Source organism: Sapajus apella, unplaced genomic scaffold (genome assembly GCF_009761245.1).
Source record: "Sapajus apella isolate SASKATOON/1434 unplaced genomic scaffold, GSC_monkey_1.0 scaffold46, whole genome shotgun sequence".
NCBI lineage: Eukaryota > Metazoa > Chordata > Mammalia > Primates > Cebidae > Sapajus > Sapajus apella.
This window is the reverse complement of record NW_022436986.1, coordinates 6,396,363-6,417,192: the sequence shown is the minus strand read 5'-3', so window position 1 is coordinate 6,417,192 and position 20,830 is coordinate 6,396,363. Positions and strand designations below refer to the sequence as shown.

At 36.2% G+C, this 20,830-nt stretch overlaps 1 protein-coding gene and 1 long non-coding RNA gene across 2 annotated transcripts in view; one reads left to right on the top strand and one right to left on the bottom strand.

The window, feature by feature from the left end:
- ERP44 (endoplasmic reticulum protein 44) overlaps positions 1–20,830 on the top strand; it is a 95,606-nt gene that overhangs the window by 58,149 nt on the left and 16,627 nt on the right. The window contains exons 5-10 of the mRNA XM_032240198.1: positions 4,170–4,354; positions 5,700–5,815; positions 8,467–8,524; positions 10,257–10,373; positions 19,136–19,247; positions 20,165–20,306. Of these exons, the coding sequence (XP_032096089.1) occupies positions 4,170–4,354; positions 5,700–5,815; positions 8,467–8,524; positions 10,257–10,373; positions 19,136–19,247; positions 20,165–20,306 (730 nt within the window). The remainder of the gene's footprint in view (positions 1–4,169; positions 4,355–5,699; positions 5,816–8,466; positions 8,525–10,256; positions 10,374–19,135; positions 19,248–20,164; positions 20,307–20,830) is intronic.
- On the bottom strand, positions 118–9,721 carry LOC116524769. Its single transcript, XR_004257481.1, has 3 exons — positions 9,253–9,721; positions 7,627–7,701; positions 118–431 (listed from the first exon to the last, which is right to left on the bottom strand). It is a non-coding gene; the product is annotated as an uncharacterized LOC116524769 (long non-coding RNA).

The window sequence follows — 20,830 nt, the reverse complement described above, 5'->3', positions numbered from 1 at the left end:
TTTTTTTTTTTTTTTTTTTTTTTTTTTTTTTAATGTCTAGATGCTTCCTGGCCTATGTGGCTTCAAAATCTGGCGAATGTCTTGGCTGCACATGGTCTTGATACAGGGTTACAGGCCCTTTCCAAAGTAGACATCATTGTCTCCTAAGTACCATGAGGCCATATGAGATTTTTCATCTTTGTGAACCAATTCCCCAGGTTCCTATATCACCCCAGCACTCAGCAAATGTCCCCTGGAGACATTTGTCTTGCCTATGCAGGTATAATTCTCAGCCCTGAATCTGCAACTGCAGAATTATTTTCCAAAACGAATTACACAGGAAACCTATAGGAAAGAAAATGGTCAGTGATTTTTGCTTACCCTAGGATTGGTTCTTCCCTTCCTGGAATGTCAGTTCCTTTAGTCTTCATTGCTTTCATGATTTCTGATATCTTAAAAATAAGATACAAAGGTTTTTTTAGTTGTTGCAGTAGGAACAATACATTTCTCCTACCCACGACATCCTGTTTGAAAGTGGAAATCCATTTGTAGGTTCCCTTTTATGTTTTCTGTGAACTCAATAAAATCATCTGCAAATAATGACATTTCTTCCTTTCCAGTCTTTTTCTTGTTATTTTGACCAAGAACTCCAAATCAGTGTTAAATAGAAGGGATAGCAGACATCTTTTTTGTTTTTTGATCTTAGCATGAAAGCTTTTAGTATATCACCATTCAGTTGTTTGGTATTTGTTTATTTAAATATCCTTTTTTCAGAAGTTCTGTTCTTAATTTGCTACGAGTGTTTAAGCATGAATGGATATCAAATGTTTTTCTGCTTTTGGGGGAGGTATTATATTTTTTTCTTTCATTCTGTCAGTGTTGTGATGTACATTAATTGGTTTTCAAATATTTAAACTGAAGTGCTAGACTAAATCTAGCTTTATTGTGATGTATTATCCTTTGTTTGTAGTACTAAGTTTGTTAATATTTCTATTCAAGTTTTACATCTATGTTCTTGAGTAAGATTAACACATACTTTTTTTTCTCATAATTTTCTTGTCAGGATTCCCATAAAGATTATGTTGGCCTCGAAAACTAGTTGGGAAGTGTTCCCTCTTTTTGTAGTCTCTGGGATAGTTTGTATAAAATTGCCATTATTGGCTCCTTAAATGTTTGGTAGAACTTACTGGTGAAGATGTCCAGGAATGGAGTTTTCTTTGTGGAAAGGCTTTGAATTAGATTTGGGTTCCTTAAGAATTTTAGGATTTTTTTTTAGATGGAGTCTTGCTGTGTTGCCCAGTCTAGTCTTGAACTCCTGGGCTCAAGCAGTCCTCCTGCCTCGGTCTTATGCATAGCCAGAGCTATGGGTGTGTGACACTGTACCTGGCAATAATTTTAGGGCCATTTATATCTTCCATGTCTTCTAGTGTCAGTTTTGATAAGTTATATTTTCATGGGAATTCTTTCATTTTATATAAATCTTCAAACTTAATGGCACTAACTTACTGATAGTAGCTATCAGTGGAATGAGCTTAGAAGTGTATTTTTTGAAAGAGAAAAACATGAGGTCATGCAAGTACTTTCAATTCAAATTATTATAGGGTTTTTACTTAATTATCTCAGTTTTATATATTTTTTCCTTATGCTAAAAGTCTTTTTTTTTTTAGCCCTGGAAAATTAAAGCAATTAATTCAAAAGGTCTTGATTCTTAATGGCATTAACATGATTACTCAAGTGCCTTATCTGTAATACACGTGTATTTATTAATTTCAGAATAACAATGCCAGTATTAAATATTTTTTTTAATTTTGTTTTGTTTTAATGTTAAACATTTCCATGGTGCCAAAGTCAAAACTGTAAAAGCAAAGTATTGTCAGGGAATTCATACCTGACCTCTCCACCTACCATTTTCTCCCATTGGTGTTTTTTTTTTTTTTGGTAGGTAAGGGAGAGACAACTATATAAGCAAGCATATATAGACATGTAAATATGTGTGCATGTATATATGTATGTATTTATATTTCTTCTCCAAGTTTCTTCTTCATATTTCTTATACAAAATATTCGACCTGTACATACTCTTCTGCACCTGGCCTTTTTTTTTTTTTTTTTAACTTAAGTATATCTTGAAGATTGCTCCTTAGCAGCATACAGAGATGTTTTTTATTCTTTTATATTACAGCCTAGTACTTCATTTTATGGGTGCCATCCTTTATTCAGCCAGTCTACTATTGATGGACATTTGGAGAAATAGTAATTTATTTATTTATTTTTTTTTTTGAGGCAGGGTCTTACTCTGTCACCCAGGCTAGAGTGTAGTGGCACAATCTTGGTTCACTGCACCTCCGCCTCCCAGGTTCAAGAGATTCTTATGCCTCAGCCACCAGGTATAGCTGGGATTACAGGCATGTGCACCAGACCTGGCTCATTTTTGTATTTTTAGTAGAGACATGGTCTTGCCATGTTGGCCAGGCTGGTTTCATAAACTCCTGACCTCAAGTGATCCACTTGCCTCCACCTTACAAAGTGCTGGGAGTACAGGCATGAGCCTCTGGGCTCAGCCAAAATAGTAACTTTTAAAAAGGCATTTTCCATTCTCAAGGCTACAACCTGTAGTGTTGGCCAGTAGAGCTATTTGATCTAATTTTTAAAAACTTTTTGTTTATACATCATGCCAAAATTCATTTTATGGCTAGACACAGTGGCTCACAGCTGTAATCCCAGCTTTGGGAGGCTGAGACAGGAGGATAGGTTGAGTTCAGGAATTCATGACTGACCTGGGCAACATAGTGAGATCTCATCTCTACAAAAAAAAAAAAAAAAAATTTAAGATTAGCCAGGCGTGGTGGCATACACATGTTGCCTGAGCTACTCTGGAGGCTGAAGTGGGAGGATTGCTTAAGTCCAGGAAGTTAAGGCTGCAGTGAGCTCTGATTGGTGCTGTTGCACTCCAGCCTGGCTGACAGAGCAAGACCTTGCCTTAAAGAAAAAAAAATCAAGGTTTCTTTTTAAATGATTTCTCAGGTTATTCATCATTGTAAGTAGGACAACCACAAGTCTTTTTGCCTTATTTCAGGTGTCTCTATTTTGTTTAAAAGGCTGCTGCTTGTTTATGGTACCATTCTCTCATTTCTCAATTTGTAGTACCAATTTAATCTCATTAAATCCTTGCTTAGGTAATAGGAACCATCATCTTTATAACACCCCAAAGACATAGTCTCTCCTTGTAATTTATCAGGTTGAAAAAGGGCTTATAGTTGGTATGTATCTATTATTCATCTGCTTCAAGGAAGTACCAACTCCTAAAGCAGATTATTGTCTGTGTTAATTATGTATAAATTAAAATGTCTTATTTCAGATTTCTATGATTTGAGGAATAAAGCATTCTTCTCAATCTCAATATGACCAGTTGTTTCCATTGTTTATTCATATTTGTCTTCTGTTTAAATAATTTTAGTAATCAATCATGATTTCTACTTTATAAATCCACATGGAGTATGCCAAAGTGTTATTTAGACTTAGTTTGCCAGAATGTTATATAATCTTTTCTCCAGCCTCCCTTCTGATAGCTCATATTCCATTTTAACCTCTAATATGCTTTTAGTATTTTTGATTGCTTATACTAGAGAGAATAAAGTACAACCTTGACTTATCAAAATATTGTAAGTACTTTTGCCTGTCTCTTCCTGGACCATGCAAAGACTTTAGAATGTAATTCATCTTCTGCTTACCTCCCCTCCCCAGTTCATATGCTGCTGTCATGTATTTTAATGTCTGTTGAACCCCATAAGGCATTATTATTATTGCTGCTTTTTATAGTCATTATTCATGTGCCATGCTTACTGTGGCATGCGTTGTATTACTTAATTTAATGCTTAAGACAATCTTATGTGGTAGAAATGATTATTCTTATGTAATAGATGAGAAACGAAGGCATGGAGAGTTTATGCAATTTACATGTTCACATGGCCAGTAAGTCACAAATTAGGATTTAAACCCAGTCCAGACTCTGGTCTCTTAACTAATGTAAACTCAAGTCATGATTATTATTATTTTTTTCTCTCTCTCATTGAAAAACAATGACTTGAAACAAAAAGTTCTCACTAAGCAATTGTAAGATTTTTTGGCTGTTAGGCTAATGGGCTCACCCGGACTATATATGAAGGTAAATAACTTTTTTCATTCTTTTAGCTGACATAGCCCAGAGATACAGGATAAGCAAATACCCAACCCTCAAATTGTTTCGTAATGGGATGATGATGAAGAGAGAATATAGAGGTCAGCGATCAGTGAAAGCACTGGCAGATTACATCAGGCAACAAAAAAGTGACCCCATTCAAGAAATTCGGGACTTAGCAGAAATCACCACTCTTGATGTAAGTTGTAACTTTTGCTAGATTAAATGAACATTGCCTGATTAATTAATGTAAACATTCTAATGCAAACAAAAAATCTGGACATTCTCCTATAGTTTATTTTAATGGATTTGACATACATAATGAGTTGAATGTTTTTGAATTAATCTCAAGAGAAATGCTTATGTTATACTGAACTTCTGGATAAAAGATACTGCATACAGTAAAGTTGTATTAATTTGAATTAATTGAGCACAAAGGAAAGCCTCAATTATAAAGAAATGGAAGTTAAAGTCAAGCATATACAACCACAGCTTCTGTATTTTTCTTGTGGAGACCTTCAAGGTATCTCCTGTAATCACTCTTGTATTAGCTCTTTCTAAAGTTTTAATGTCCTCTAAAATAGCTTCTTAATAATTAGTTTAGCACACTCCTTTCTTTGTACACTAGGTAGTGTTTTAAAGATAACAAGCAACAACAAAAGCAAAAACAATTGTGTTGGTTACTAATTGTCACTGTCATTGGTGACTAACACAGTCATCAATCAGCAGTGTCAGGTTTGAGATTTGATTTTACCCTACTTGCAAGCTAAGCGAACCGATTACCATTACATGGATTCTATTAGAAGACATGAGACTCCTGGATCAGAGACAAAAGACTTTATTACCCACATCACAGCAAGCAGTGTGAGCATGTTTGCATTTGTTTCCTTGCCTTCCACATCCTATGGAGGCAACACATAACCCACTGCACATGCAGGTAATGTCACAGGAGAGAGACACTGGGTTTAGGGAACTCACTGTTTCAGAGCAAGCAGTAACCCTGCTGTTTGTCCTGTCAGAAGGCATTACCTCATATCTCAGTGTTGCTTGCTGCAAGCACAACTCTGAGAAATGGCCTGGATAGAGAGTAGTTAGTCAGGGTCTCGCCTTTTTTTAGTATACCCAGTAAGATGGGTAGGAGTGTGAGAGGCCATGGAGAAGTCTCTCTGAGAGTCACAAGTTACGATTTATACATTGTTTTAACACATTTTAGAATTAGTATTCTTACTTAGGAAAAGATTGTCACTAATCAACTAGTTCTCTATTTCTTAAAAATTTAAAATGCAAGAAGGAAATATTTATAATTATATTTATTACAGTTAAGATTGTTTTCAACCCAATATAATCTTTAATCGTTTTGGACTAGGTTTTGAAAACTAAATAGCCAAAGAAACAAAACAAAAAAATAAAATAAAAACTATGCATTTATAGTCATACTTCATTTGAACAATAATTTGATCTATTTAGGTACTAAGATAAGGGGTAAATGAAATAACATGTTTATGAAACTATATGTTTGCAAAATTAGATACTTTCTTTTACAGCGGGGCAAAAGAAATATCATTGGATATTTTGAGCAAAAGGACTCGGACAACTATAGAGTTTTTGAACGAGTAGCGAATATTTTGCATGATGACTGTGCCTTTCTTTCTGCATTTGGGTAAGTATCTTAAAAGTGTGTTAATGGGTTGGTTTGGCTGACAAGTTAAATTCCTGTTTTATTTGGTCATTTTCTGAAGATGATCTCTCCAAAGATGATCTCAGTCCTTTTTTTTTTTTTGGATTCTGGGCAACAAGCGATTCTCCTGCCTCATCCTCCCAAGTAGCTGGGACTACAGGCATGCGCCACCACACCCAGCCAATTTTTTTATTTTTAGTAGAGACGGGGTTTCACCGTGTTGCCCAGGCTGGTCTTGAACTCCTGAGCTCAGGCAGTCCGCCTGCCTCGGCCTCCTAAAGTGCTAGGATTATACTCTCTGTCCTTTTAAAATGACCAAGCGGTCTTTATACCTGTCTCTGAATTCTTTTTAAGGGTTTAAAAGTCTGTTCTTTCTATAGTATTATCTATTTCAGAATGTGAGTAAGAGGGAAAAAATGGACAAGTTAACCATTAACTCATTCATGCTTTTATTCAACTAATTTCTTAACACTTATCCTTTGTCAGGCAATATGCTAATCTGTGGGGTTACCACACTGAAACAACATACCGTTTTTCTTGTTAAGCATGAGTTTTATCGTCTTCATTCATCTCCGTTTCTCCACCACATTTTCTTACACCTTCCCTGTCTCAGAGGAACAATTCTTTCTAAGTCTAACCTCTTCACTGGTGTCCTTGTAACTGTCCTTTCAAACTCCTCTGGAGCTTTGATACATCAGTTGTTCCTGCTTTCTTATGTTTTCAACCTGACCCTTTTCACGAACTGCTTTCCTTTTCTGATAACATGTTTCTTTCTTTTCTGACCTGCTTCTTCTATCTCTTAAGCTATAATCTCATTTTTCTTTCAATTCTTTTTTTTTCCCAAAGATTAGTTTATGCCTGGCTACTTTGATTTTCTCAAACTCTAATCAGTAAAAAACCTTAACCTTTTGGAAGCTGACTTTCACCCTCCGTTGCTCTAATGAAACTTGTCTCTACACAGTCACAAAATGACTTCTTAATTACCAAATCAAGTGGCCTTTTAAACATCTTAATACTTTTCAATTCCTCTGAAGGGTATGATAATCAACTACCTTTTCCATTTTTTGCTGTGTCAACACTTACATTTGAACCCCTTGTTTGCTCCTTTCCTGTCTGAATTCTCTGACTTTATCTCCTTTTTTTTTTTTCTCAAGATGCAGTCATTTTTGTGGCTCTGTTCTTGACCCTCTCTCCTCATTGGAGGTTATCTCAACCATCCTTTGACTTCCATGCAGTATTATTTCTCTTTTCATTGGGTCATGACTGTTAGGCTCAATTGTAGTTGCCATCTTGAGTAGAGCCCAGATTTGTGGCACAGCATATCCTCCATTTTTTGACCTTTATTGTTTGTCCTTGCTCTAATGCTTTTTAAAGATTTTGTTTGTATATTGTATTGTGTGCATTATCAGTTTCTTATTTTTTGTTTTTTAAGCAAAGAGGTCTCACTGTGTTGCCCAGGATGGTCTTGAACTCCTGGCCTCAAGTGATCCTCCTGTATCTGCCTCTAAAACTGCTGGGATTACAGGCATGAACCACTGTGCTCAACCCATATTTATTAAATGCTGCAAACACACTTCTGCACCAGAGCCTTTGACCTTACTGTTCCTGTATCTGGAAGTGCTTCTCCCAGGTGTCATCTCATCAGAAAGTCCTTGCCTGATAACCTTATATAAAGTAGCACTACCATCATTTAATTTGTCATTCTTTATCTACTTATTCCACTTTTTCTTCATAGTACTTTTTTGTAACCACCCAAGATAAATATATCTACTTCTTAGTCTGTCTTTACTCACCAAAATGTAAACTCCATGAGAGAGAGAGTTTTGTTAGTTTTGTTCACTCCTGTTTACTCAATGCCAACACCATACCTGGTCAAAGGAAACACAGAGTAAATAGTTAATGAATTAATTAATTAATTAATGGAACATATTCTTTCTGTTTCTGTCATCAATCTAGGTTAGCACCCCTTCCCCCATCTCCTGGACTACTCTAGTTAGAAACTGGAGATAAATCAGTGTTCAATTAATCTAAAAATAATTGATTACAAAAATAATCTGTTGTAGTAGTCATTCTAAAAATGTTTATTGAGCAGCTGTTATGTGCCAGATACTGTACTAGGTTTAGGAAATAACAATTGACAAATAAACAAAAAATTACTTGATTTATGTAAAAAATTATCTATTATTTATGATTCTTTTGTATCACCAGTAGATTTTCTGGGTTCATGGATGGTTTTAAGAATGTACTTTTTAGCCTGAGCAACTTATGGAACTATATTTGAGTGATGTGGGTTATTTCCTTTTTTTTTTTTTTTTTTTTTTTTTTTTTTAATTAGTCCATGTGACCAAACCAATGATCTTGATCCCTAGTTGCTAGAAAACAGCCTGGGGTCAAAAACAAACTTTTAGTGCTAAAACTTCCAATCTAAACTGATACAGAACACAAAAACAACTAACTAACATTTTCCTTTAAAAAGTCTGCCTCATTTTAAAGATTTTCTTTAAATGTTTGCTTTTCTTCGTATTGCATAGTCTTACAATAGGAAAGATTATTGATAAGTATATATTTGTCTGTAATTCATACATTGCAAAATTCTGTCATTCAGATTTATTACTATTTCTCCTTTCCTATAGGGATGTTTCAAAGCCAGAAAGATACAGTGGAGACAACATAATCTACAAACCACCAGGGGTAAGTTGCTATTTCTTAATGTGTATGATAAGATATAATTTAAATACATGTATAACATGTTTTAAATGTGTTAATGTTCACAGAATCATAGAACTTTAGAATTGAAAGTACCTTTGAAGCATCATCTTATGCTAATCTAAACCCTTCAGAATGAAGATGGGACCACAGAAGTCTAAAGTCACACAGGCATTAGAGTGTCAGAGCTGGTATAGGGATCCCCTGACTCTCAGGCCTTTTCTACCTTTCTGGTATTCAGTTTGGGAGCCAAATTTTAAAAATGCTCCAGTTGTCCGTGATCGTCACTTCTACCTATATTGTACAAGCCAAACTCCCAAATCTTCTGGGGTATAAATTTACTAGGTACCTTCCAGATAATAAGGAATAGCTAAGTTGTTTTGAACCTGTGGGGTAAGAAGTTTTAAGTAGCTCCTTAGGCCCTAACAGGTGATGGTAGCCATAAATAAGAGGCAAAAGTCATAGTATGTGTTATCCCAAATTCACCAAGGGTCTGCCATTGCAATTTTTTTTTACATACAAAAAAAAATGGAAATTTATAGATTTTTTTAAATTAGTAGTTTTCATTTGAATGTTTATGGGGTTTTGACACTGAGATTTTGAATTTTTATGCAGTCAGATAAATGAATTTCTTGCTTAGAAAATATCCTACTTTGAATTCACCTAGGTGTTTGCCTATATTTTTTGCAAGTGCATTTCTTTAAGTAGCTTACCTTAGTATCATCATCTCTAGATTGTCAATCCAGTACATATCTCCCAATGTAGTGTGGTTGTTCAGAGGATGGGTTCTGGTGGCATCAGACTGGATTTGAACATCAAATGTGCCACCTTCTTAGGTATGTTACTCTGGGAAAGTTTCTTCACTTCCCTGTGCTTCACTTTCCTAATTAGTAAAAGTGGGATGATAATAATAGTACCTGCTTTATAGGGATGCTGGGAGGATTAAATGCATCAACACATGTAAAATGCTTACAACCATGCTTAGACACATTAAGTTTACTCAATAATATTAGCTATTATTGTTATCATTTGAGACACTTCATAATGATTTTGAGTTAATGTGGAACAAGATATGTAGGTAATAAAAGTAATAAGTCTTGCCTTACATTCATATAGCATCTTGCATTTTTCAAGGCCTTTTCACTATTCATAGTTTCTTCTAAAAGAAGAATTTTTCAGCTCTAAGGAGGAGCTAAATTAATTCATTTGGAGAATTCTTCATTGCAATTGCCTTCCTGCCTTTGATGAAGATACTGATAAAGAGTTAATTGACCTATATCCAAGGAAAAGCAATAGGCTTGGGTGTCACAGGTTGGATTTTTATCTCCCTGGTAATCACAGAATTATCTGCCTTTTACCACCTATGATTCGCTTTCTTGGAAGTTCTATAATTTATGATTCTTCTGTATCACCAGTAGATTTTCTGGGTTCATGGATGGTTTTAAGAATGTACTTTTTAGCCTGAGCAACATAACAAGACCCCATCTCTGCATAAAATAAAATAATTAGCTTGGCGTAGTGGCACACACTTGTAGTCCCAGCTACTCTGGAGGCTGAGGTAGGAGAATTGCTTGAGCCTGGGAGGTCACGGCTGCAGTGAGACATGATCGTGTCACTACTCCAGCCTGGGTGACAGAGTGAGACCTGCTTTAAAGAAAAATAAATACAATGTACTTTTGCCAGCACAGGTTAATTTTTTTTTCCTGTTTTGTAATAGCATTCTGCTCCGGATATGGTGTACTTGGGAGCTATGACAAATTTTGATGTGACTTACAATTGGATTCAAGATAAATGTGTTCCTCTTGTCCGAGAAATAACATTTGAAAATGGAGAGGTATGGGCTTTCTACTGTGTATTATTACTTTAAATGTCCGAAATCACGAGCTTCCTCCACCTGTCTTACTGTGTTAACAGTTATCAGTTGTAAGAATCAAATAGTGAATATAACTATATCATAGCTATTTCTGTAATATAAGCCAGTGATTCTTTACCTTTGCTGTCCCAGAACCCCTTTGTTATATTTTCACTAATAGCAGTAGTTCACTACAGCCTTGAAAATGAGTTTGAAAATGCCTTTCAGGTGATTCTGATGCCCAGCTGTTGGTTGAGGATTCTGTTTAGGTGGATGTCCTTTAGAACAAGGGTCCTCAGTCCCTGGGCGGCGGACCAGTACCAGTCCATGGCCTGCTAGAACAGGGCTGCCCAGTGAGAGAGCATTATGGCCTGAGCTCTGCCTCCTGTCAGATTAGCAGCAGCGTTAGATTCCTATACGAGTGTGAACCCTGTTGTGAACTGCACATGGAGGGATCTAGGTTGCATGTTCCTTATGAGAATCTAACTAATGCCTGATGATCTGAGGTGGAATAGTTTGATCCCAAAATCAAACTATTCCCCCACCCCAATTGGTGGAAAAATTGTCTTCCATGAAACCAGTCTTTGGTGCCAAAAAGGTTGGGGACCGCTGCTTTAGGAGCAATGCTTTGCTGATTTTAGTTGGAATTATTTGTATACAATGAATAATCCTTTGGCACTAAAAGATTTTTCTGTTTTTTTTGTAAAGCAGTTATGTTGTCTTTAATGAAAGCGGTTATCAGTGATCATGTAACTGACTTCAGTCATCCATGTATCTGAAATCAAGCCCATCAAAATTTGTACAACTCCCACAAAAACAAAACTCCAAAACCTGAGAGGCTAGAGGAACAAGTATAAAGAGTTATGTCTGTAAGGACCTCTCTCCTTTCTTTACTTTGTTAGACATATATTCAATTTCAGGTCTTTTTTTTTTAAACCAATGGCCTAAGAATGCAAGTTTTTAAAAACTTTGTAAAATGTATATGTATGCATATACATTTCAAAGAATTGGAAGTGTATAAATCACAGTTGAAATATCTGACCTCCCAAAATTATCACAGAGTAAACATATCCATATAATCACTATTTAGGGTGGTGGACCAAATATTTGTTTGTCTGAATATTCATATGTTGAGATCGTAATCCCCAGTGTGATAGTATTAGGGAATGAATCCTCCATTCATGAGATGGACTTCTCATGAATGGTGTTAGTGACCTCATAAAAGAGACCTCAGAGAGTTCTGTAGCTCTCTTTCTACCATGTGAGGATACAATGAGAAGCAGGCAGTCTGCAACCTGGAAGACAGCCCTCATTAGAACTGACCATGCTGGCACCCTTATTTTGGACTTCCAGCCTCCAGAAGGATGAGAAACGAATTTCTGTTATTTATAAGCTACCCAGTTTATGGTACTTTAATATAGCAGCCCAAACTAAGGCAGAGAGAGGGTGGACAATTTTTTTCAGCAAAGGACCAGGTTTGTTGTATGATAGGCTTTGTAGTTCATATAATCTCTGTTGCAGCTACTCAGCTTTGCAGTTGTGACACAAAAGTAACCTTAAGACAATATGTAAACAAATGAATGTGGCTGTGTTTCAATAAAGCTTTATTTCTGGACACATAATTTTCACATGAAATATTAAAATTTTTTCCCAATTATTTAAAAATGTAAAAAACCCTATGCTGTGGCTCACACCTGCCATCCTAGCACTTTGGGAGGCCCAGGAAGGTGGGTCACCTGAGGCTGGGAGTTCAAGATCAGCCTGGCTAACATGGTGAAACCCCATCTCTACTAAAAATACAAAATTAGCTAGCATGGTGGCGGGTGCCTGTAATCCCAGCTACTCGGGAGGCTGAGACAGGAGAATGACTTGAGTCCAGGTGGTGGAGGTTGCAGTGAGCTGGGATCTGCCACTGCACTCCAGTAACTGCACTCTGGACAACAGAGTGAGACTCCGTCTCAAAAAAAAAATAAAAAAAGTAAAGGCCATTTTTAGCTTGTGGACCAAACAGAATCAGGCAGCAAGTCAGATTTGACGCATGGCTGTAATTTGCCAATCCCTGAGATAGGTCAAGAAATAAAATATTTCCAAACCCCTTGTCTTCTCAATCATTACCCCATTTACCATCTTCTTAATCACCATAGCTATTTTGAATAGGGCTATCTGAAGTTTTTCCTGTTTTTGAAACTGAAATGGAATCATGCCGTTTGTTCCTGGCTTCTTTCACTCAACTTTATATTTATGGAATTCATTCATATTGCATGAAGCTGTAGTTCATTCATTTTCATGCTGAATATAATTCCGTTATATAAATATAACACAATATATCCAATCTACTGTTGGTGGACATTTAGACTGCTTCCAGTTTTTGACTACTGTGAATAATGCTGCTATGAACATTCTTATATATGTCTTTTGGTGAATATATGCACAGATTTCTACTTGATATATATACCTATGAATAGAATTGCTGAGTCATAGGGCATATATACATTCAACTTTAGTGGATGATATCAGTTTTTCCAAAATGGTTTTAGCAGTTTACATTCCTACCAGTAGTGTATCAAAGTTCACATTGCTCCACATTCTTACTGACATTTGACATCAGCCATTTACATTTTTAATCTATTTTGGTGTATGTGTAGTAGAGTCTCATTGTGGTTTTAATTTGTATTTCCCTGATGATCAGTGGGATTGAGCACTATCAGTTGCCTTTTCTGGAAAGACAGATGGTCTAGGAGAAAAGCAGCTTCAAATGCCATGCTTAATGTTCTGGGTTTCCTTCCATTCCAGTCTTGGCCCATAATTTCTTTCCTATTTTTTTTTTTTAAACTCTTGGATGCTTTCAAAAGGTGTTTTATTATTATTATTACTCTGGTTTTTCTAATTTTCCCAGTAGTAAGATTAGTCCAAATTACATCCACTATTACTCCAGAATGCAATTTTTAGCACTGTTGCTTCACCTAATTGTAACCCGACAAAACCTGGAGTTCTTTTGTGTGTGTGTGTGTGTGTGTGTGTGTGTATTGTTTTTTTAATTTTGCTTTAAGTTCTGGGGTACATGTGCAGATCTTGCAAGATTGTTACATAGGTATACACTTGCCAAGGTGGTTTGCTGCATCCCTTCCCGCCATCATCTACATTAGGTATTTCTCCTAATGTTATCCCTCCCCAATCTCCGCACCAACTGCCATCCCTCCCCCAGCTCCCCACCCCTCAACAGACCCCAGTGTGTAATGTTCCCCTCCCTGTGTCCATGTGTGCTCATTGTTCCACACCCACTTACGAGTGAGAACATGCGGTGTTTGAAAACCTGGAGCTTTTAAGAAGGAATATAATCTCAGATTTGATGCCTTCTGTTACTAAGGGTGTATGTATGCTTTAAGATTTGGGGATAATATATGTGAACTCTCCAAGATTCCCTGAAACTCTCCCTGAATCTTTCCAGAGGCTTCCTAACTTTTGGGACTGGCCATCGTGAGCAAACCAGAATGTTCTTTGCCCCCTCTTCATCTTGAGAATGCATTCTTGGGGTATTTTTGCTGTGCGTCCATTGGCATTTCCAACACTTAGACTGGAATATATAAGGCAAAAAGAAAACCCAAGGAACTGAATGCCATTTCTTGGGTCCTTAAGTCCTTAGCCAGTCTTTCTTTTACTCGCTTTTCAGGGCCTTACGTTTGTTATGTAATGTCCAGGATTTTTAGGTGAACTTCATGGGAGAAATAGAGAAAAGAATTTGCTTCATCTTTCTGGAAGCAGAAGTCCATGCCAACAGAATTTTAAAACTTTTTATAACTTTTTTTTTTTTACCTGATTTAAATGTTGCCTTTGCATTTTAGCACATAAAAATAAGTTAGTATTTTTATGTCAGCATGGAACATTTTTGGTGTACCTTTCCCACCATGAAATAATATTAATCCTTATAAGCTTGTAGCAATTTCAAATCAAATGTATGAATGTTCGTATGAGATTCTCTGGGTGTGTTTGCTTGGACAGATCATTGCAAACCTCAATCATCTTACAATGGCTCTTTGCTGAGTGTCTGCATGGAAAGAGGATTAGTGCTGCCAGGATCCAGTTAAACATGTCAGAATACCCCACTGGGACATCCTACTTGTTTATAATAGCTATTTCTCAAATCAGGGTTCTAAAAATGGCTTCTCATGAAATGTGATTAATATAGTTTTAAGCTTGCAAGCTTAAATGTCGTAAACTTATCAGTCTCTTTGCACTAGATATTATCTTAATGCAATGCCGTATTTTAAAATATTTTGGAATTTTGAGTCATAGAAGACTTGAGTGAAAATTCTAACACAGTCTCTTTCCAAGAGACTTTTCTTGGAAAGTCTCTTTTTTTGGTTCAAAGAAGTTGATTTACCAAGTTTTCTAGTTTATTTTGTTCCTGAAATTCTTTGATTCTACTTCCTTTTCCCCAGTTTTTTAGAATTTCCAAGAGTATTCCTAATTTGAAAATCTGAAATCTGAAATGCTCCAGAATCCAAAAGTTTTTGAACACCAACATGACATTCTTGGAGCATTTCAGATTTTTAGATTAGGGATGCTGGATTGGTAAGAATAATGCAAATATTTCAAAATCCAAAACACTTCTGATCCCAAGCATTTTGAATAAGAGATACTCAACCTTTACTTCTGTATGACATCTTGAATTTTGAGGCCATTCTTAGCAGAGTATTTTTGTTGTTGTTGTTCAGTAATGTTCTGTTGCTTCTTTCAGTGTTGTTTTTGAACCTGCTTCTCAAAGTAGTATTTCTCTGGATTCCAAGTAATTCATATTGTTCTTTAAGATGCATCTTGAGTCATTGTAGTTGTTTTGTATGTAGTTTTTTGAGACAGTCTAAGTAGACAAAAGCAGCAAGAATAATGATGCTCAGATTGGGTGTCTTTCAATCTTTAATCATGTGTTATTACTTTTCATGACACACTGGATGCTCAGGTATAGGAGTTCAAATGTTTGGATCAAATAGCGTCTTTCAAACCGTGTTTCATTGCAAGGCAAAAAAAAAAAAAATCACTAGTATATGGATAACACTCATTTTTCATTGAACAATACCCTTCTATGAGCAATGCACTCAATTTTGTATTCTCTTCTTTTTAATACTGGACATATAGATTGGACTTAGCACACATAATCTCATCTTGCCTCCATCTATTTCCTATCATTAATAGCATTATAAAGTGGACTCGAAGACATTTCACAGAATTCAGAATACTGCTCCTACAATTAGAGTGTTTGGCCACAAGGTGCCAGTGGTGTGTCATGGTTTTATAGTACCAGAAGCCTAGAAGAGAGAGGGATTTAAGCTTCCTCTGCTTTTTAATGCACATTCATGTTTTTTGTTTTTTTTTTAACTTAGAATTTATGAATAGAATAGTTAAGTACAAGCAATTGTAAAGGAGAATGTTTAAATCAAACTTTCAGAAAATAAACATTTAAACAATATTTATTTCTTTATATTTGAATTGTTTAGTCTTTTCTATTTTGATATTAAACTTGGTTTTGAAAGAGAGGGTAGATTAGACTCTTTCTGCTTACAGTTTATCAAATAAATGTCCCTGGTTTTCCTTTCCTTTTCTTTTTTTTGAGATGAAGTTTTGCTCTTGTCGTCCAGGCTGGAGTGCAATGGCGTGATCTTGGCTTACTGCAACCTCTAGCCTCTTGGGTTCAAGGGATTCTCCTGCCTCCACTTGCTGAGTAGCTGGGATTACAGGCGCCCGCCAACATGCCCAGCTAATTTTTGTATTTTTATAGAGACAGGGTTTCACCATGTTGGTCAGGCTGGTCTTGATTAAACTCCTGACCCCAGGTGATCCACCCGCCTCAGCTTCCCAAAGTGCTGGGATTATAGGTGTGAGCTACTGTACCCAGCCTGTCCCTGGTTTTCTTACTTCTGTAGGCATCAGATATGTTTAGTTGGATTACTTACACTGTTTTTTGAAAAAAAATTGTAGTTGCTCATTTAGTCCTCAGAGGCCCAGGAAATTTTAAGAATTTGTCATGACTATTCACCTGCTCTGGCAGTTCTTGCAGGGGTAGTTTTAAAACAGGATTTAAAGGTATAAACCTGGAAATCTTAAACAATGAAACAGGGTACCTCCCTTCTCTGTAGTTGTCGGCACATTTAGTAATTCTTGAGATTTATTATGTTGTAACCATCCACCATAAATCATTTAGTCTGTGGGGAAAGATCTGTTTCCTATAAATCTGGTTGTCTTGATGTTTTTCTTAATCTTTTAATATCTGTTTGGCAAAGAATATGTTGGTATGGACACAGGTAAACTTGGAAGCCTAAGCAGCATAAATTACCATCTATTGAGCAACATTTGTTTATTTATTGGCCTATGTTGACTGTGAGCAAAAGAGAAATGAATTAAGATTGTCGTCAAGGGGTTTTCAGTTTAATATATGTACAGATAACGTAACATAAAGTCATGCCCCATGCCACATGAGGGGCACTGATAAAATGCTCTTGGAGTTCAGAAAAAAGAGTTTTCTTTTGACAGATATGGGTTGGAATGAGAGATGACTTTAGAGAAGAGGCATTATATCCTGAAATGAAAATTGCTAAGAGAGAAGTAGAAGTACTGAAGAAAATGGGGAGGTAGGAGAAGGGGGTTAGAGAGGAGGGGACTAGGCATTAATTTTGAGTATTTAAGGTACTTGTTTAGAATTTGAAATGGGGATAGTAAGCAGGCAGATGGAAACCTAGGCTTGAATTCTGTCCTGGAGCTGCGCTTGTAGACACAGATGAGGGATCAGTTAGAAGTAGTGATTGAAACTGTTGAACTACATGAAGTTGTCAGGCTAGAGCAGAGAAGTCCAAAGACAACCATTAAGACTAGCATCAGTTATTGGATGGGGCAAGAAAAAATGTGAGTCCAAGAGATAAAAGATGAGGAAGAAAAAAGTCAGCTTACTAAAAGATTAATGTGATGCCAGGGGGTAGGGAGAGGGGAGATAGGAGTCACTACTAATGGGTATGGGGTTTCTTTTTGAAATGATAAAAAATGTTCTGGGGCCAGGCGTGGTGGCTCATGCCTGTAATCCCAGCACTTTGGGAGCCTGAGCCGGGCAGATCATGAGGTCAGGAGATCCAGACCATCCTGGCCAACATGGTGAATCCCTGCCTTTACTAAAAACACAAAAAAATTAGCTGGGCATGGTGGCACATGCCTGTAGTCACAGCTACTTGGGAAGCTGAGGCAGGAGAATTGCTTGAACCCAGGAAGTGAGCCAAAATCGTGCCACTGCACTCCAACCTGGCAACAGAGCGAGACTGTGCCTCAAAAAAAAAAAAAAAAAAAAAAAAATCTTCTGGAATTAGTGGCGATGTTTGTACAACTTTGCAAACATAATTAAAACCACAAAATTGTACACTTAAAAATGGTGGGCTAGGTGTGTTGCCTCATATCTGTAATTCCAGCACTTCGGGAGGGTGAGGCAGGCAGATTACTTGAGCCCAGAAGTTAGAGACCAGCCTGGGCAACATGGCAAAATCCCATCTCTACAATAACAAAAATGAGCTGGGCATGGTCATGCTTGCCTGTAGTCCTCACTATTTGGGAGGCCGAGGTGGGAGAATCACCTGAGCCTGGGGAGGTAAAGGCTGTACTCCAGCCTGGGTGACAGAGTGAAACTTTTGTCTCCAAAAAACAATGCTGAAATTTATGGTATGCTAATTGTATCTTAGTTTTTTTTTTTTTTTTTTTTTTTTTTTTAATAAATGTGACAAGAGGTATAATAATTGATCTTATATACAAGTGAAACATGGAGATGATAACCAGAAGAAAACATAATCCTGTAAAAAGGTCCCAGTGTCAGTTTTTTTTAAGAATAAAAGACATTTGTACTTTCTGCTGAGGTAGTTCCTAAATGAATGGAGAGATCCTCAAAAGGATAGTTGATGAAAATAATTTTGTTATGAGACCCTTTCCGGACTTTTTCTGATAAGTCAAAACTTAGCATTTGTTGGGGAGAATAAATGATTAAACCTGTCTACATATCACATTTCATTTAATCATGTCTACCCACTGGATTCTCCAACTACAACATTAAAAATTTTAATAGCACTTTATAATATTCAAGGTGCTTTTGTGTGTGTATAAATAGGTATATAAAAATATATAGAGGCAAGTATTTATTAATAATGTTAATTGTATATCAGTTGAAAATAAAATAATAGGGTTTTTGTCTTTTATCCTGGATAAAACACTTCAGCTTTGGGTAAGTTTTATATGTGAGTGTATTGGTTTTCACAACCTTAGAATAAGTATAAGTTTGCAAATCAGATTTATTATTGCTGATATACTCAGTTTTCAGTGTTACTTGTGAAGACTGAAAATACTAGTCATGTTTACCTAAAATTAACACCTTGGTAAAGAACTAGCATAGTTCAACTCTATATGTCATGAGTTCAACAGCCTATCCCTGAAGCCTCATATCCCATACTTGCTAATAGACAGTGGTTTCTTTAAGCCAGATCAGTGTCTGCAGCGAAGCAGGGCCTATGGGTCCTCTTGACTTCCTGGGTACTTGGGGTGGGGAGGGGAGTAAATTCAATCTTCTGTTCATGCTAATGTTTATTCACACCACTGGGCCTTTCTTTCCCCCCTGGGATACTGCAGCTATTACATGGGTTGGGTTCAAAATTGTTCCTACCTAGAAAATAGCTACAATGGAATGCAGAAGCCTGATAATTCTCATTGAATGCTTCTCTCTACAGGAATTGACAGAAGAAGGACTGCCTTTTCTCATACTCTTTCACATGAAAGAAGATACAGAAAGTTTAGAAATATTCCAGAATGAAGTAGCTCGGCAATTAATAAGTGAAAAAGGTAGACAGATTAAGGTGTTTATTTTCATCATTTCTTTCTCTCCTTTTTTTTTTTCCCCTTTCATCTTCTCCCCTCTCATTACTTTCAAATCACATAAACATATTTCGGTTGAACACTAATTTTAACATTTACATTCAAATGTGAGGGTAAAGAGGCATTAGCAGAGAGATAATATGAAGTAGTGTTTTTTGTTAGTTTGTTTTCTGACTATTACTATTTTGAAGAGAAAAATAGCATGAAAAGCAGGGTCATGAATTAATATTAGTTCTGGGTACTTTCTTTCATTGCTTGTCTGACTCCCTTTCCAATGGCCATTCCCAGAGATATTGCTGAGAGAGCTTACACAGTCTGATTAACATTTATTTCTAAATGAAAGAAAGTTGAGTAGTTGTCTGTGGATTTCTCCAAAGCATTTAATGGAATTTCAGTTATCTCCAGCTTCTCCTCTGTAGTTAGGGAAGAAAGTAAAACAAAATAAAGATACTGTATAGAACTGCCCATTTTAGTCACCTGCTATTTTGCAGGTTGAATTAGACTAAAAATCAACCAGTATGACTGGAATAGGCTGGAATGAAAATGGTTCCATGAGAATGGCTCGTATATCAATTTGAGCTTCCTGCCTAGAACCTGGTAATCTACAAAGTAAATGATTGCCCATTTAAGGAAAGTAAAAAATTCATTATAGCCATCAAATTTGGGTTAAGTCAATATGGTTTCTAAGAAGGTATACTCCATGCCCTAAGAACTAAAAGCCTACCTCTTAAGTGTCATAATATTTAGGTTTTAGTTTTTCTGATCTATATTACACTTAAGAATGTTGAGTTTTTTTTAGTATGTCAAGTTTCGTAAGCTTGCAATCTTACGAAAATATAATCAAGAAAATCAATTTACCTCTTAGGTTTCTATTTCTTTTAAAGGTACAATAAACTTTTTACATGCCGATTGTGACAAATTTAGACATCCTCTTCTGCACATACAGAAAACTCCAGCAGATTGTCCTGTAATCGCTATTGACAGCTTTAGGCATATGTATGTGTTTGGAGACTTCAAAGATGTACTGTAAGTATTCATTTTGTTTTTTAAAAATTACTGATATGTGTCTCAAAAATGAACTTAAAATAGTTGTTTGAATATTTTAAATAATCCTATGTTGGAACTGTAAGACTTTGTTAACTGGATGGGAGAGGTTTGGGTGACTGCTGATTCTTTTCACTATAGAGTGTGGTGTAATTGTGAACATTTATGATATACCCCTGCAGAAATACCAACATTAAGTGATTGGGGGTGATAATGAATGCTTGGGTGATTCATGATTAATGCTTAGGAATCAATCTCTCAAAGAAAATTTATGTCTTATAAGAAATTAGCTCTTCATTGAGTTTGGTCTTTGCCAAGCACATCAAGAAAAATAGATTATAACCTTAGGCTAGGGTAAAGGAAATTGGTAATATTGCTATCGATTCGTGACTACACCTAACAAGAATATTAGTAGTAGTAGTTATGAATTTTGCTATTACTAGGCATTTTTACGGCATCTAGCTATGAACTGTTCCAAGAATAGGTAAGCTTTCTGGTTTTATTAT